At 45.0% G+C, this 14,738-nt stretch overlaps 1 protein-coding gene across 2 annotated transcripts in view; it reads left to right on the top strand.

The window, feature by feature from the left end:
• The window catches only part of HACE1 (HECT domain and ankyrin repeat containing E3 ubiquitin protein ligase 1), a 299,062-nt gene that overhangs the window by 49,332 nt on the left and 234,992 nt on the right, over window positions 1–14,738 (top strand). For both annotated transcript variants that reach the window (XM_069235476.1, XM_069235475.1), the window contains exon 5: window positions 8,359–8,434. In XM_069235476.1, coding sequence (XP_069091577.1) covers window positions 8,359–8,434 — 76 coding nt within the window. The remainder of the gene's footprint in view (window positions 1–8,358; window positions 8,435–14,738) is intronic.

Below are 14,738 nucleotides of genomic sequence, written 5' to 3'. Positions count from 1 at the left end.
TACCCACAGAGAAGCTCAAAGGGACTGAACCCCACCCCTCTCTGGGGGACCTCTCGGTAAGCAAAGAGAAGGCATGGTAAGAGGACATCCCACTTATGCCTCATGGCCTCAGGGAGGCCACCAATCATGCCTTTCAAGGTCTTGTTGAATCTCTCCACAAGACCATTAGATTGGAGGTGATAGGGTGTGGTGAACTTGTAGGTTACACCACACGCATCCCACAGAGACTTCATGTATGCAGACATGAAGTTAGTGCCTCTGTTAGACACTATCTCCTTTGGGAATCCCACACGGTAGATATCCCCATCAGAGTACTGGTCACCACCGGTGCAGTTACGGTCCTCGGAGGGATTGCCTCTGGGTAACGGGTGGCATGGTCCACCAAAACCAGGATGAACCTGTTGCCTAAGGCAGTTTTGGGGTCCAATGGACCAACAATGTCGATGCCCACCCTTTCAAAGGGGGTGCCAACGACAGGAAGTGGAATCGGGGGGTTTTAACCCTTTTTCCTGCTTTACCACTGGCCTGGCAGGAAGGACACGATCTACAGAACTTATCTGAGTTTGTCCTCATTCTGGGCCAATAAAAGTGGGTGACAAGCCTGTCAAAGGTCTTGCCTTGCCTCAAATGTCCTGCCAGGGGAATGTCGTGAGCCAGTCCCAGTAGGAAGGTTCGGTAACACTGGGGGACCACCAGCGCACGCGCTGCCCCAAAGGCCGGAACCTTAGGCTCACTGTAGAGGAGATAATTCTCCCAATATATGTGGTGATCACCAGAGGCTTCACCTGCCGCCTGGTCTGAGGATTGCTTCCTCAGACCCTCTAGAGTGGGACATTCTTTCTGCACCTTGCAGAATTCCTTCCTGGTGGGTCCACCCTCAACTTGCCAGCCAGCAAGCTCAGGTAGGTCACCTAGGGTGGCAATGTCTTCCCCAGTTGGCTCGGGAGCCTCCTCCTCAGGAGGCCCGTCAACCACTGCGGGAACTTCTGGGACCGGTTTCCCGCACCCCTTGCCCCTCCTCTTGGCAGCTCTCTGGGCCACTGTTCCAGGCTCCAGACGCCCTTGACTTCCCTCTCGGTCAGCCATGGACCGTGTGGTCATGCAGACCCACTCAGGTAACCCTAACATCTCCAGGTGAGATCTGAGCTCCACTTCCTTCCAAGCAGTATGGTCAAGATCATTGCCTAACAGACAATCTACAGGCATGGCAGGACTCACAGCTACTTTCAGAGTACCAGAGACCACCCCCCCCACTCAAAGGGAACCAGAGCCACTGGTAGGTGACTCTCACGATTGTCAGCGACTATGACCTGGTGGAATGTATTAGGGACTATCTGCTCTGTTGACACCAGCTGACTCTTGATAGTAGCCATACTGGCTCCTGTGTCACGCAGAGCCTCCACCTTCTGCCCATCAATGGTGACCCACTGCCTGTACTTGGAAGTATTTTTGGGCATGTGGGCTTTGGGCACCATCTCTCCTTCTCCCAGGGACACCAGGGAAATCTCTACCTGTTCCCCAAAGCTATCTAGGTCAATTCCCCCCAGCCCCCCCCAAGCGCTACACTAGTCAACCCAGGTGTCTGTCCGGTAGTAGACGGTGCCCCCTTGGAGCACTGGGGGTCACCTTTATAGTGACCATACTGGTAACACTCCATGCATTTGGGGTTGGATTTCCCTGACTTATCATACGTCCCTGGCTTTTTCCCAAATCTGGAAAAGGAATGGTTGCCACCCCCTCCCTGGGAATTCTTTTGGGGGCCTTTTGAGAGTTTCTTATCTGTAAGTTTATCTCCCCCCTCTTTCTTCTGTTGGGAACCCTGACCACCTTTGTGGGTGTGTCCACCCCCCGGTACCTTTTTGGACACTCTGGTGCTAACCCAGAGGTCCGCCTCCTCAGCAATCTTCCTGGGATCAGTCCGCTTACTATCTACTAAGTGCTGGCGCAACTCTGTATAGGTAACATTGAGTATATGCTCTCTCAGAATCAAGTCATATAGTCCTTTATAATTATCTACTTTGTTGCCCCGCACCCATCCATTCAGTGCCTTACTGGAAAAGTCAAAGAAATCTACCCATGTTTGTGTGGTTTGTTTGGTGCTGTCCCTGAACCTCTGACGGTATCCCTTAGGGGTCAGCCCAAACTTGGCAAGTAAAGTGGCTTTCTGAAGTGGGTATGTGTTTTGATCCGGTTGATCCAATGTGAGAAGTGTCCCCAATGGCGGCACATAACCCCACATAGCTACCCCCCATTGCCCTTCAGGAACCTCATGAGCCCTTAGTGCAACTTCATAAACAGCTAACCATTTATCTATGTCATCTCCCACCACAAAACTGGGCACCACGTTTTTGGGTGTACAAACCTTCTTTTCTCCAGCAGGTCCTGTCTGTATGCTGCCCCCATTATTGCTGGATTCAGACTGTCTTGCCTTGATCTCCAGCTCCTTGAGACTCAGTTCATGAGCCAACAATAGTTTATTTTCAGCCAAAGCTCTTTCAGCTTCCACCTGTTTGGCTGCTCTTTCCGCTTCAGCTTGTTTGGCTACCCTTTCAGCTTCAATCTGTTTGGCTGCTCTTTCAGCCTCAGCTTGCTTGGCTTCTCTCTCTGCCCTTCTTTCCTCATGATGAGCCTCAATTTTCAGTTTTGCCATTTGCAATTGGAACTCCCTTTCCTCTGCGGTCAGGCTTTGCACAGAGACACTGCTCCCTGGTCTGGAAGGGGGCACAATTGCAGTGGTAACACCATTCACAGATAGCAACAAATCCTCTCAGGGGCCATTTTCTGGCTCCTCTTCCTCATCATCCTATTCTAAATGGGCTTCTGCCCAGGCCATCAGCACCACTTGAAAGTCCTCCTTTTTGGAGGCCCCTTGGGTGGGTACCCTCATTGCCCTGCAGAATCCTTATAGTTGTTTGACCGTATATGTATCCAACAGGACTAGGTCAAAGTCTCCTATCTGAGACCCAGTCAGAGACATGTTGAGTAAGGATTTAGTTTTTGAAAATTGTTAGGAAAAAAACGAATTTGCAAAAAGAGATAAAATTCAAGTTGACCTTCAACTGTGGGTAGGTAGTGAAATACTTAGCTACTGTATGTCACTGCACAAATACAAGTCCTATCCTCACCGCTGATCACCAATGTTTGAAATGGGGTTTTTGGTTGGGAGTCAGGTTACCCTCTGTCCAAGCAAAAACCCTCACTCTAGTCAGGGTAAGTCGCACACAATCCAAGATTATCCTGTGCCCACCGTCTGGTAGCTTGGCACGAGCAGTCAGGCTTAACTTAGAAGGCCATGTGTAAAGTATTTGTGCAATAAATCATACAATACCACCATATAGCACCACAAAAATACACCACACAGTGGTTAGAAAAATATATAATATTTATCAGGATAATTGTAGGTCAAAACAAATAAAGTTGCAATGTGAATTTGTAGAGATATCACTGAAAAGTGATGTAAAGTGTCTTAAGTCTTTAAAAAGTAAACAAAATCTCTTTTAAGCACAAAGTACCTGGTTTGGAGTGGAAAATCTCCTCAGAGGGCCACAGAAGAAGAAATGGGTGGAAAAATGGTGTGTGCGTTGATTTCTCCCCAGCACACACAGACTTGTGTCGTTATTTTTCACACGGGGAAGTCGTGCGTCGTTTTCCGGCGCGCGGACAGTCTCTTTCTGTGGATCGCGGGGATTACCAGATGTCCCGGGTCTGTGCATGGATTCTCCTGCTTGTTTTCCTGCTACGCGTCGTTCTGCTGGGCTGCGCACCGAAGTTTCGCTCTCACGGCAGGCGTCGCGTTGATTTCTCCTCTGGAAGTCGGGCGGCGTTGTCCTTGCGAGGCCGTGCGTCGAAGCTCCTGTCGTCCCGAAGGCGTCGCGTCGATCAGCGTTGGTGTGCAGTGTTTTTCTCGCCGGGGAACAAGCTGTGCGTCGAAAATTTCGCCGCACGAAGCGTCCAAGTGAAAAAGAGAAGTCTTTTTGGTCCTGAGACTTCAGGGAACAGGATGCAAGCTCTATCCAAGCTCTTGGAGAGCACTTTCACAGCCAGACAAGAGTTCAGCAAGGCAGCAAGGCAGCAGTCCTTTGTAGAAAGCAGTCAGGTGAGTACTTTAGGCAGCCAGGCAGTTCTTTTTGGCAGTATGCAGGTTCTGGTTCAGGTTTCTTCTCCAGCAAGTGTCTGATGAGGTAGGGCAGAGGGCCTGTTTTATACCCAAATGTGCCTTTGAAGTGGGGGAGACTTCAACAAGTGGCTAAGAAGTGCACCAGTTCCCCTTTCAGTTCAATCTTGTCTGCCAGGGTCCCAGTAGGGGGTGTGGCAGTCCTTTGTGTGAGAGCAGGCCCTCCACACTCCCAGCCCAGGAAGACCCATTCAAAATGCAAGTGAGGCTGAGTACCCTGTGTTTGGGGTGTGTCTGAGTGAATGCACAAGGAGCTGTCAACTAAGCCCAGCCAGACGTGGATTGTAAGTCACAGAAAGATTTAAGTGCTGAGAAATGCTCACTTTCTAAAAGTGGCATTTCTAGAATAGTAATATTAAATCCAACTTCACCAGTCAGCAGGATTTTATATTACCATTCTGGCCATACTAAATATGACCTTCCTACTCCTTTCAGATCAGCAGCTACCACTTCAATACTGTATGAGGGCAGTCCCAATGTTAGCCTATGAAGGGAGCCGGCCTCACAGTAGTGCAAAAACGAATTTAGGAGTTTTACACTACCAGGACATGTAAACTACACAGGTACATGTCCTGCCTTTCACCCATACAGCACCCTGCTCTAGGGGTTACCTAGGGCACACATTAGAGGTGACTTATATGTGGAGAAAGGGGAGGTTTAGGCTTGGCAAGTACTTTAAAATGCCAAGTCGAGGTGACAGTGAAACTGCACACACAGGCCTTGCAATGGCAGGCCTGAGACAAGGAAAAGGGGCTACTTAAGTGGGTGGCACAACCAGTGCTGCAAGCCCAGTAGTAGCATTTAATCTACAGGCCCTAGGCACATAGAGTGCACATTACTAGGGACTTATAAGTAAATTAAATAGTACAATCAGGTATGATTCAAGGTTACCATGTTTTAAGGGAGAGAGCAAATGCACTTTAGCACTAGTTAACAGTGGTAAAGTGCGCAGAGTCTAAAAGCCAGCAAAAACAGTGTCCAAAAAGTGGAGGGAGGCAGGCAAAATGTTAGGGGTGACCACCCTAGAGCTGTCAGGTCTAACATAAAACCAAACTGTTACCAGTGTTGGATTTATTACAAAATTTACCCAGGAGTCACCTTAGAAGTGCCCCCTGCAAAAGCTTACTACTCTGCATGATTGCTGTCCAGTCAGACCATCCTGCCATCACCAGAAAAAGATTCTGGAACACTGGGGTGAAAGATCCTGCTCTCTGGGTCCCAGAATAAAGACCTTCCTGGGTGGAGGTGTAAACACCCCCTCCATCGGGTATGTGCACTGTCCTGCTGGCAAGCTTCAAAGGGCTTACCCTCCCTTGAAACTTGACCCCCCTAAGCCTGCTGCTAGCAGCAAATGGCCACCCCCATTGCAAACCCCTACTTTTGGCAGGAGCAACAGCAGGAAAACCACACAAAGGACAGGAGGAGTGGTCAGCCTCAGCTTGCACCACCCCTAAGGTGTTGCATGCGAGGTGACCCCTCCATTTAATTTTCCTCCATCTTGCATGGATGGAAAATAGCCAATCAGGCATAGGGAAGTGGCCTCTGCCCACAGGAAGTGTTCTCTTAGCGGGTGTAGCCACCCTAAGGGAGATGACTCTTTGATCACTACTAAGCACTCCCTTAAACGTCCACCAAATACAGTATTTAATGGGCATCCCTAGACCAAGAAATCAGATTCAATGGACATAAGAAGCCAGCAAACAAAGAAGACCCAAGACTTGAGAACTGAAGTCCTGCTGCGCCAAGAAAAGGGGCCAAACCCTGCCTGCTGCATCTGGGACTCAACAATCACCACTGAGGGGTTGTTTGGACTTTGGATGGACTCTAGAAACCCTCAGAGGACCACTACTCTTCGAAAATCACCAAAGATCTCCCTCCAAAGTGAAGGCATCACTCTCCAGCAACCAAAGACCCAAAGAGGGCCACTTCATTGACTGGCTGTTGACCAAGGAACAGGATGTCATAGCCAGACCAAACTTCACTCGATGGACTGTGAGAATAAACCCTGCAAGTGTGTCACGTTTGGTGGCATTGCGCCCTCCAGTGGCCAAACTGTGCAATAGCTATAGGTACTGGTCACGTCGGACACCCAGAAAGTCAGTCCATTCCAGACTTTAAAAGGACCAGGAGGAAGTCCCAGTCGAGGGACTTAAGAAACCACCAGGTCCTCTCACCAGAGTGCCCTTGCTGACCTGCAAGCGACCTTCAAAGTGACCTACCTCCTGCCTCCAAGGGCACCTTTGCGCACAGCTCCTTGCTCACTGATTAGCTCTACACCAGGCCGCCCTGTGCCCAGCACCGAAGATCCAGCAGTCCCCTGAGGATACCCCACCCCTTGTAACCTCGACACTCCAAGGGGACCCACTGGACTTACCTTTTCCAAGTGGTCCCCCACAACAGTGGCATTGCACCAGCTCAAGTGACTTTCTGCAGCTCCTCCTGCGAAAACCGAGAGCCGTATGAACTTCTTCAGCAGGTACATAGTGCCCACAAATGACCTCAACATACCTGTGAAAGGAGAGATTGGTAAACTAATTTCCTGATTTTATGTGCATTTTTAAAGTAATTTCTTCATTCATTCCTATGGTGCATAATTACGAAGAAAAATACTATTTTTATTAAACTTCAAAAATTAATAATGGACTTACCCGATTTTCATGATCTTAAAAATCTGAAGTATTTTTGTAAATTGGTCTTGAGTTATTCTTTTGAGTGTGAGGTCTCATTTATTGATACTGTGAGTACAACAAGTGCTTTGCACTTTTCCAAGATTAACTTAACTGCTCGACCAAGCTACCATGAAAATTAAAACATTAGGTGGTCTAGTTTTTACCTTTGTAAACCAGTGTGCGGTTGTCTGGAGTCTCTGCACAGTGTGCCTAGCGTTGCACACTACATATAGAGCCAGCCTCCTACACTCTTGTCAACTCTTATTGCCTCATAATGAGTTCTTATTTAATTCCGATTGGGTTGGTAACTGCTGTTACCTCCCTCATGGGAATCATGAGATTGGTGAATCTGATTTCTTTTGATGTGAATGTGGTGTGGTATTCTCCAAAATCCCCTGGTAGTTCCTTGTTTCAAAGTGACCCCCTTTATAATTCCATGGACTCCCCCCTACCATACTTACCCACCCACTTCCATTGTTGGTAGCCCCAGTTTTGGGGAGGTAATAAAGATATTTCTCAGATTAAAAAAGATATTTCTGAGATTAAAATGTTAATCGTGATGAGACCTTAAACCTATAAAATATGTTCTCATAGATGCTTTCAAATATTCTACTGACTACGATGATTAAATCTGCTTGGTTCTGCTGAAGAGTGCTACATGTTTGAAGAAACTGGTATGAGCATGTGCCATTAATCTTTGTTGCATAACAAAATCTTATATTTCATGATGTGGTGGTGGTGGTGTTTGTCAGTTGTTGTCGACAATGATCAAGGACATCACCTTGAGGAGGTTGTCTGGGTACTCTGTGTCCTGCTGTGGTTGATCAGTCCGATGAGGGCTCGGAAAGCCCACATCGTGATCAAGTGGTCTGCTGGGTTGGTTGGCTAAGAGTTGGTTATGAATTTGTGCAGCTCACGCTCTTCTGCACCTCTGCAGTCCTACTCTGCACGTAGTAGGTAGTGCCTTAGCTGATACTGCTTCGCCGGGGAGGGCGGTCTTGCGATAGGATTTACCATGAGACCTAGTCGATGCCAAAGCTCTTCATAGAGACTTTCAGCGTGTCCTTGAAGCACTTTTTCTGCCCACCTTGTGTGGTTTGTCTTCCACTTGTTCACAATGGCATGGTCTTTTGGGGGAGAAGCATGTCTGCCATACGTACAAGGTGGCCTGCCCACCTGACTAGGGCCCTCCTCAGCTGGGTATAGATACTTGACAGACCAGCTTGAGAGAGGACATCTGTGTCTGGAACTTTGCCTTGCCAGGTAATTTTAATTTTCAGCAGCCTTCTTAAGTAGCTCATGGCGAAGCGATTCCTTTTAACATGGTGCTCCAACACAGTCCATGTCTCACAGGACTACAGTAGTGCAGAGCTTGCCTTGTCGATGCGTGGGCTGAACAGTTGATAAACAGTTGTTGATGAGCAATCTTGCCAGTTAAAGCATTTTCCAATGAGACAAATTATTCTGTTCAACAGATTATTTGCACCGTACTAAATATGTTAATCCCTTCTACAGGCAGAAAAAATGCATGAGCAAATTGCTGGAGTACAACGCGGATGTAAACATTTGTAATAATGAGGGGCTCACAGCTGTAAGTATTTTCAAAATATTTCCCTTTTTGTCACAATTAATATAGTGCAAATCCCAATATGAAGATAATTTCATGTATACAATCAATTTACTCTGTTTGTTAAAACAATGTTCTATTTCCTGTTTTTCTTTTCTCTTTTCAACACTTTCCTAAGGACATAAAGTACAGCTGGCACAAGCCAGGGTATCATTATAAAAAATGGTTCCTCTTGCCAGACACTAATAAATGTTTTGCTTTGTTTTAAGCAGCTCGGTTTTCTCTTCTTACCCATAGTCTGTAACTTCAAAGACCTGGGTTTGAGAAACTGTGTATTCGTTCCCCATTGAACCTTTTTAGATGGAGCCTAACTTTCAAATTCCACCTCATATTAGTGACTCAGGAAATCTTGTGAAGCGGAGGATTTATTCAGAAATGAAAAACTGAATAAGCAAGACTGTTTGCTTGGATAAGTGTTAAAATATTATTGCTCCTCATACATGAGGAGTAAACTTTCAAGATGATCTTATAGTATATTGTTGAACATTTGTTCTCTTCTTGCATAAGTCAGTGAGACACTGCTATTATCAATACCACCTGTATAGAAAATTAAAAGTGTGAAAGTAGGCTTCAGCATGTACACTCATTTATTTTATTTAGTTCTCTCTACCTCACAATTATTTCATGAAAATACCAGAATTCAGTGTCTTGTGTGGATGTTTCAGTGAATGACATAATCATGCAGAACATCTGTATAACAAAACCAAAACGTAGGCTGGCGAGGTGTTCAGAGACATTGCTTTGTGCTGTGACAGAGCTTTCTTGACAACTTTTTCAGGTGATCCGCGGAGAAGAAAATCAAATTTTCTAAAAGGGAATCCTCTGACTCATCATTATGTAGTGTAGTTCAGGCTCATAGACTTGCTATTTTAAGAGGTGAAGGTTTGAGATTACAATCCAAATAGTATCATAATTAAAAATTAAAAATCTATGGTCCTCATGTACAAAGATTCCTGTTATGGAACCGTAAATTGCGACATTTAACCTTTCCCAAGTTCTGATTTCTTAACAGAAATGTACAAAAATAGATTTAGTAAAAGCGTACAACTGTTATCGAATGCAGTTGTATTTTATGAACCGACATATGTATTATTAGGTTGTTTCTCAAAATACAGAACCTTAGTGGATAGCAATTCGACTTACCTCATTAACATGCATGAGGTAGATCATCTAGGTCGTACATTATGTCCCACTACGAATGAGTCAGTGGACTACCATAACTGTGATTGCTTTTAAATAAAGCAGTCTTTTTTTTTTAATGCAGACTGTTTTCCTTAAATGAAAACAGGATGCGTTAAAAACACAAACAAAAAAAAAACTACACAATCCTTTTTTATGAGTAGGCAGTGGTCTGATGGACCACTGCTTGCTCCTAAAAAAAAGTTTGTTTGCAAACATTCACAAAAGGAAAGGAGTTTCATCGGGACTCCTTCCCATTTTCAAATGCCTTACCACCCCCTTTGAAGAGGTGGTAAAATATTACTGGTTTGTGACCAGATTTCTGTCGCAATACATACATTTTTACCTTAAAGATTCGAAATGTGGAAGGGAACCCCTGGCATCCCCCTTCCAAATACCAAATCATTATTTAATTCCAAAGCTAATTAGCGATTCTGTAAGATTCAGTAACGTATTACTGAATCACTTTTTGGCTTTGGTGAAGTTAAAAATGCTATTCTGCATTCAGAAAGTCTCTGAATTTACGTATCGGAGCCTTACCGACTATTAAATAGCATGATACATGAAGGCCTAAATGTTCAAACCAAGGTTTTACGAGAATAACACATTTATTTACATTTTATAGATGAAACCACATGAATTTGTGGACTGAATAATAAAGATAAAATAAAAAGTAAGGGCAGAGAAATGTAAATATGGAAAACTTACTTTAGTTATGACAGCACTTTATCCTGTAGTTTACCAATGGCTTTACATACATTATCTAAAAGCAACCATTAAGAATTGTTGGATAGCAAATTTCCTAACTATTTTCAGAGCTGTTTAAATTGAACAGAAATGAAATATCCTCAGAGGGCCTCAGCACCCCAAGATTGTTAGCACAAGACAGTGAGGCTGGGCGATATTCTTGTCCTTTTCTTGGTTCACTTACATCAGTGGTGGCAGCTGGACAGAAGCCCGACAAAGAAATCTTCAGAACTCGTTTCAGTGAATTTAGAACGTAATATTGCAGATTCTTCGCAGTGCCACATGTTCTCTATACTAATCAAACCTCCTCCTAATTCAGCTCTCGGGTCAGGCCGAGGGGAAATAGCTCTTGGTTTAAAGGGATCCTATGCCCTAAGGATTGCACACATGGCTAATATGTACATAACAGATATGTCACTCACCATTGGGCAGCAAGTTAGCAGGTTCAACAGATCAAGGACTCTGATTTGACTGTGAATCAGTTAGATGGCTTCCTCAGGCTCTGTGGTCCACTCTTCACTCTAGCAGGGATCCAGCACTGGGAAAACAGCTAGATCCTTTCTCAAAAACTTTTACAAATTTGTACAAGGGAAAGTGTCTGTGTCCAGATACAGAGGGACAGAGGGATTCAGGCAACAATCAGTGCAAGTCCACAATAGAGGTAAAAGGAAGACTCCGTTCATAGAATATAATACATTTTAAGACTGAGTGCTTAAATCCAATTGTGTACTATTTGATATTGAAATAACTGCAAAACAGTTTATCATGTTTTCCAATATCTGTTGTTAGAAATGGGGTCTTTAGTTGGCAGTCAGGTTACCCCGTGTCCAAGCAAGGACCCTCACTCTAGTCAGGGTAAACGAGAATCACCCTCAGCTAACCCCTGCTTACCCCCTTGGTAGAGCAGTAGGCTTAACTTCAGAGTGCTAGGTGTAAGGTATTTGTACCAACACACACAGTAACTTAATGAAAACACTACAAAATGGCACAACACAGGTTTAGAAAAATTGAGAATATTTATCTAAACAAAACAAGACCAAGACGTCAAAAATCCACAATACACAAGTCAAGTTATCAATTCAAAAGCAAAAAGAGTCTTTATGTAATTCTAAACACACACTAACACTGTTAGCGTGAAAATGTACCTTGGGTGTGTCAAAAATAACCCCGCACAGGCGAGTGTGCATCAAAAAGGGCTTCCTATGCGTCGATTTCACTCACAAGCGAGACCTTGCGTTGTTTCTCCTTTCGTCGGGTCGGGCGCGTCGTTTCTTCTCTCTGCAGGAGAGCGATGCGTTGATCCGGTCAGCACTCTCGGTCCGGGCAGGCCCTGTGTTGTTTTTACACGCCCAGCGGTGTTTGCGTTGGAAATCCAGCCGCACGATGATCCGAAAACCAGGGTTGTGATCTCCCAGGCTCCGTCAGCGATGCTGCACGTCGTTTCTCCAGCTCCGTGCGTCGGAGTTGTGTTGATCTTTTCCTCTCACAGCGGTCTGTGCGTGGATTTCTTCCTCTTAGGCTGCCAGCTTTTCCTTTCAGGGTCCCAGGAACTGGATGGGCACCACTTGGCAGAGTAGGAGTCTCTCCAGAGACTCCAGGTGCAGGCAGAGAGAAGTCTTTGCTGTCCCTGAGACTTCAAACAACAGGAGGCAAGCTCTAAATCAAGTCCTTCACAAGATGAAAAGCACACAAAATCCAGTCTTTGCCCTCTTACTCTGGCAGAAGCAGCAACTGCAGGATAGCTCCACAAAGCACAGGCAGGGCAGATCTTCTTCCTCAGCTCTTCTCCAGACAGAGGTTCCTCTTGGTTTCCAGAAGTGTTCTAAAGTCTGTGGGTTTTGGGTTCCCTTCTTACACCAAATTTCTCTTTTGAATGTGAAATCCTGCCTTGCCCATGCCAGGTCTCAGACACTCACCAGGGGGTTGGAGACTGCATTGTGTGAGGACAAGCACAGCCCTTTCAGGTGTGAGTAACCACTCCTCCCTCCCTCCCTCCTAGCACAGATGGCTCATCAGAAAATGCAGACTACACCCCAGCTCCCTTTGTTGCACTGTCTAGGGCAGAGGTCTTCAAACGTTTTGATGCTGGGACCCCCTCTTAAACTTTTTTAGGTGTAAGGACCCCCTTCTGATAAACATTTCTAGAACCTGGTACTCCTCATCACCATCAAGAACAATAATAAATGTCCCCCTTTCCCACAGCAAATCATTTTTACTGTGAGGAAATAATATTAAACAGTGTTTAGCAAACTCAAGGTCAGTGAGTGTGGGGGAGTGGTCAAGGGTGTGGCTAAAAACAAAGGTACTCATTTATGAGGATTTGGCATATGACAGTGCCACAAGTCTTCTTGCTACACTGCCCCACGCCAATACAAAATGGCAGGTAGTTATGAAATACAGTGCCAGAAAGCACTGTGAATATGTAAGGCATTATTTTATTTTATACTTACATTACACACAGTAAAAGATAGGCCACTACAAAAAGGTTTAAGCTAAAACTGTGGTTCCAGAATGTAGATTTAAGTAATATCAGAGCATATGCAATACCTTTTTTTTTTTTTTTTTTTTTAAATAGCTGTCCCTTCAACATCTTCAGGTGAAGTAAGCACTGTGGAAATACAATGACAAGTAAAAGCACGCACTTCACAGCGCAGTTGTTAACTCTTTGCACTACCCTCAAAAAGAATAAATATTTGTTGTTGCAAAGCTTTAAGTGATTCGATCATTTAAAGCTGCTCCCAAGCACCCTTTACATTTGCAGATGAGCTCGTAGAGCACATTTGCATTTTATTCAGAAAGCAGACGCCCTGGGAAGGCCTCCTTAGCTGTCTGTGCGGCTTTCACAGCACAGGAGACTCAAAGTTCAGCTGAGGCATTTTGACGATCGGCTGGGGGAATGCGTGACCCTCTTTCCAGGACTCCACGGCCCCCCTGAGGGTCGTGACCCCCAGATTGAAGACCTCTGGTCTAGGGTGAGGTGCAACCAGCCAAACTGCCAAACTGACCCATGCAGGGAATCCACAAACAGGCAGTCACAGAAAAATGGTGTAAGCAAGAAAATGCTCACTTTCAAAAAGTGCCAGTTTCAAACACACAATCTCAAAATCAACTTTACTTAAAGATGTATTTTTAATTTGTGAGCTCAGAGACCCCAAACTCCACATGTTTATCCGCTCCCAAAGGGAATCTACACTTTAATCAGACTTAAAGATAGCCCCCATGTTAACCTATGAGAGGGACAGGCCTTGCAACAGTAAAAAACGAATTTAGCAATATTTCACTGCCAGGACATATAAAACACATTACTATATGTCCTACGTTAACCACACACTGCACCTTGCCCTTGGGGCTACCTAGGGCCTACCTTAGGGGTGTCTGACATGCAAGAAAAGGGAAGGTTTAGGCCTGGCAAGTGGGTACACTTGCCAAGTCGAATTTACAGTTAAAACTGCACACACAGACACTGCAGTGGCAGGTCTGAGACATGATTACAGAGCTACATATGTGGGTGGCACAACCAGTGCTGCAGGCCTACTAGTAGCATTTGATTTACAGGCCCTGGGCACCTCTAGTGCACTGTACTAGGGACTTACTAATAAATCAAATTTGCCAATCATGGGTAAGCCAATTACGTACACATTTTGTAAAAGACCATTTGCACTTTAGCACTGGTTAGCAGTGGTAAAGTGCCCAGAGTAACAAAAACAGCAAAATCAGAGACCAGCACACATCAACAACCTGGGAAACAGAGGCAAAACGTTAAGGGAGACCACTCCAAGGATGAAATGTCTAACACCTTCCCACTGTTAGACTGAAATATTGTTTAATTATTGATATTGTTTAAATAATGGGATTGCAAAGAGAAAAGGCAAAGTAAGGACATTACTGTCTAACCTCTATGCTTGGTAGGGTAAGTGATATGAGTCTCTAATCAGTCTCCGTATGGAGGTGTAGTCAAATACCGTTATAACCACTGTCACTTTTCAGATACTCAGTATGCCCCTAGAATACAACAGAGCATGAAGTGCATGGAAAAGTTGTGAGTGGTAGAAATGGTACTTGTAGTCATTACATTATACATTTGATTATGTTGGTTGCTGAATGGGTGCTTGGATTTGGCTCCACTCTATATTTATTGCTCCAACCCATTGTAATCACTATACTGGAGTCATAGTGAACATTTAGACAGTGTCATAGCAAGGCTCACCCTCCCAACCGACTAGCTTTTTTGGATTCTGATGATAGAAAATCAGTCTACAGTGATAGAGAACAATTGCAATGCAGAAGTACGCCTGATGAATGGAGCCCAAAATCCCAAGGTCTGGAGTAAACATGGGCAGAG

Source organism: Pleurodeles waltl, chromosome 5 (assembly GCF_031143425.1).
Source record: "Pleurodeles waltl isolate 20211129_DDA chromosome 5, aPleWal1.hap1.20221129, whole genome shotgun sequence".
Taxonomy (NCBI): Eukaryota; Metazoa; Chordata; class Amphibia; order Caudata; family Salamandridae; genus Pleurodeles; species Pleurodeles waltl.
Note: the sequence above shows the minus strand (reverse complement) of the source record. Positions and strands in the feature narration are given on the sequence as shown.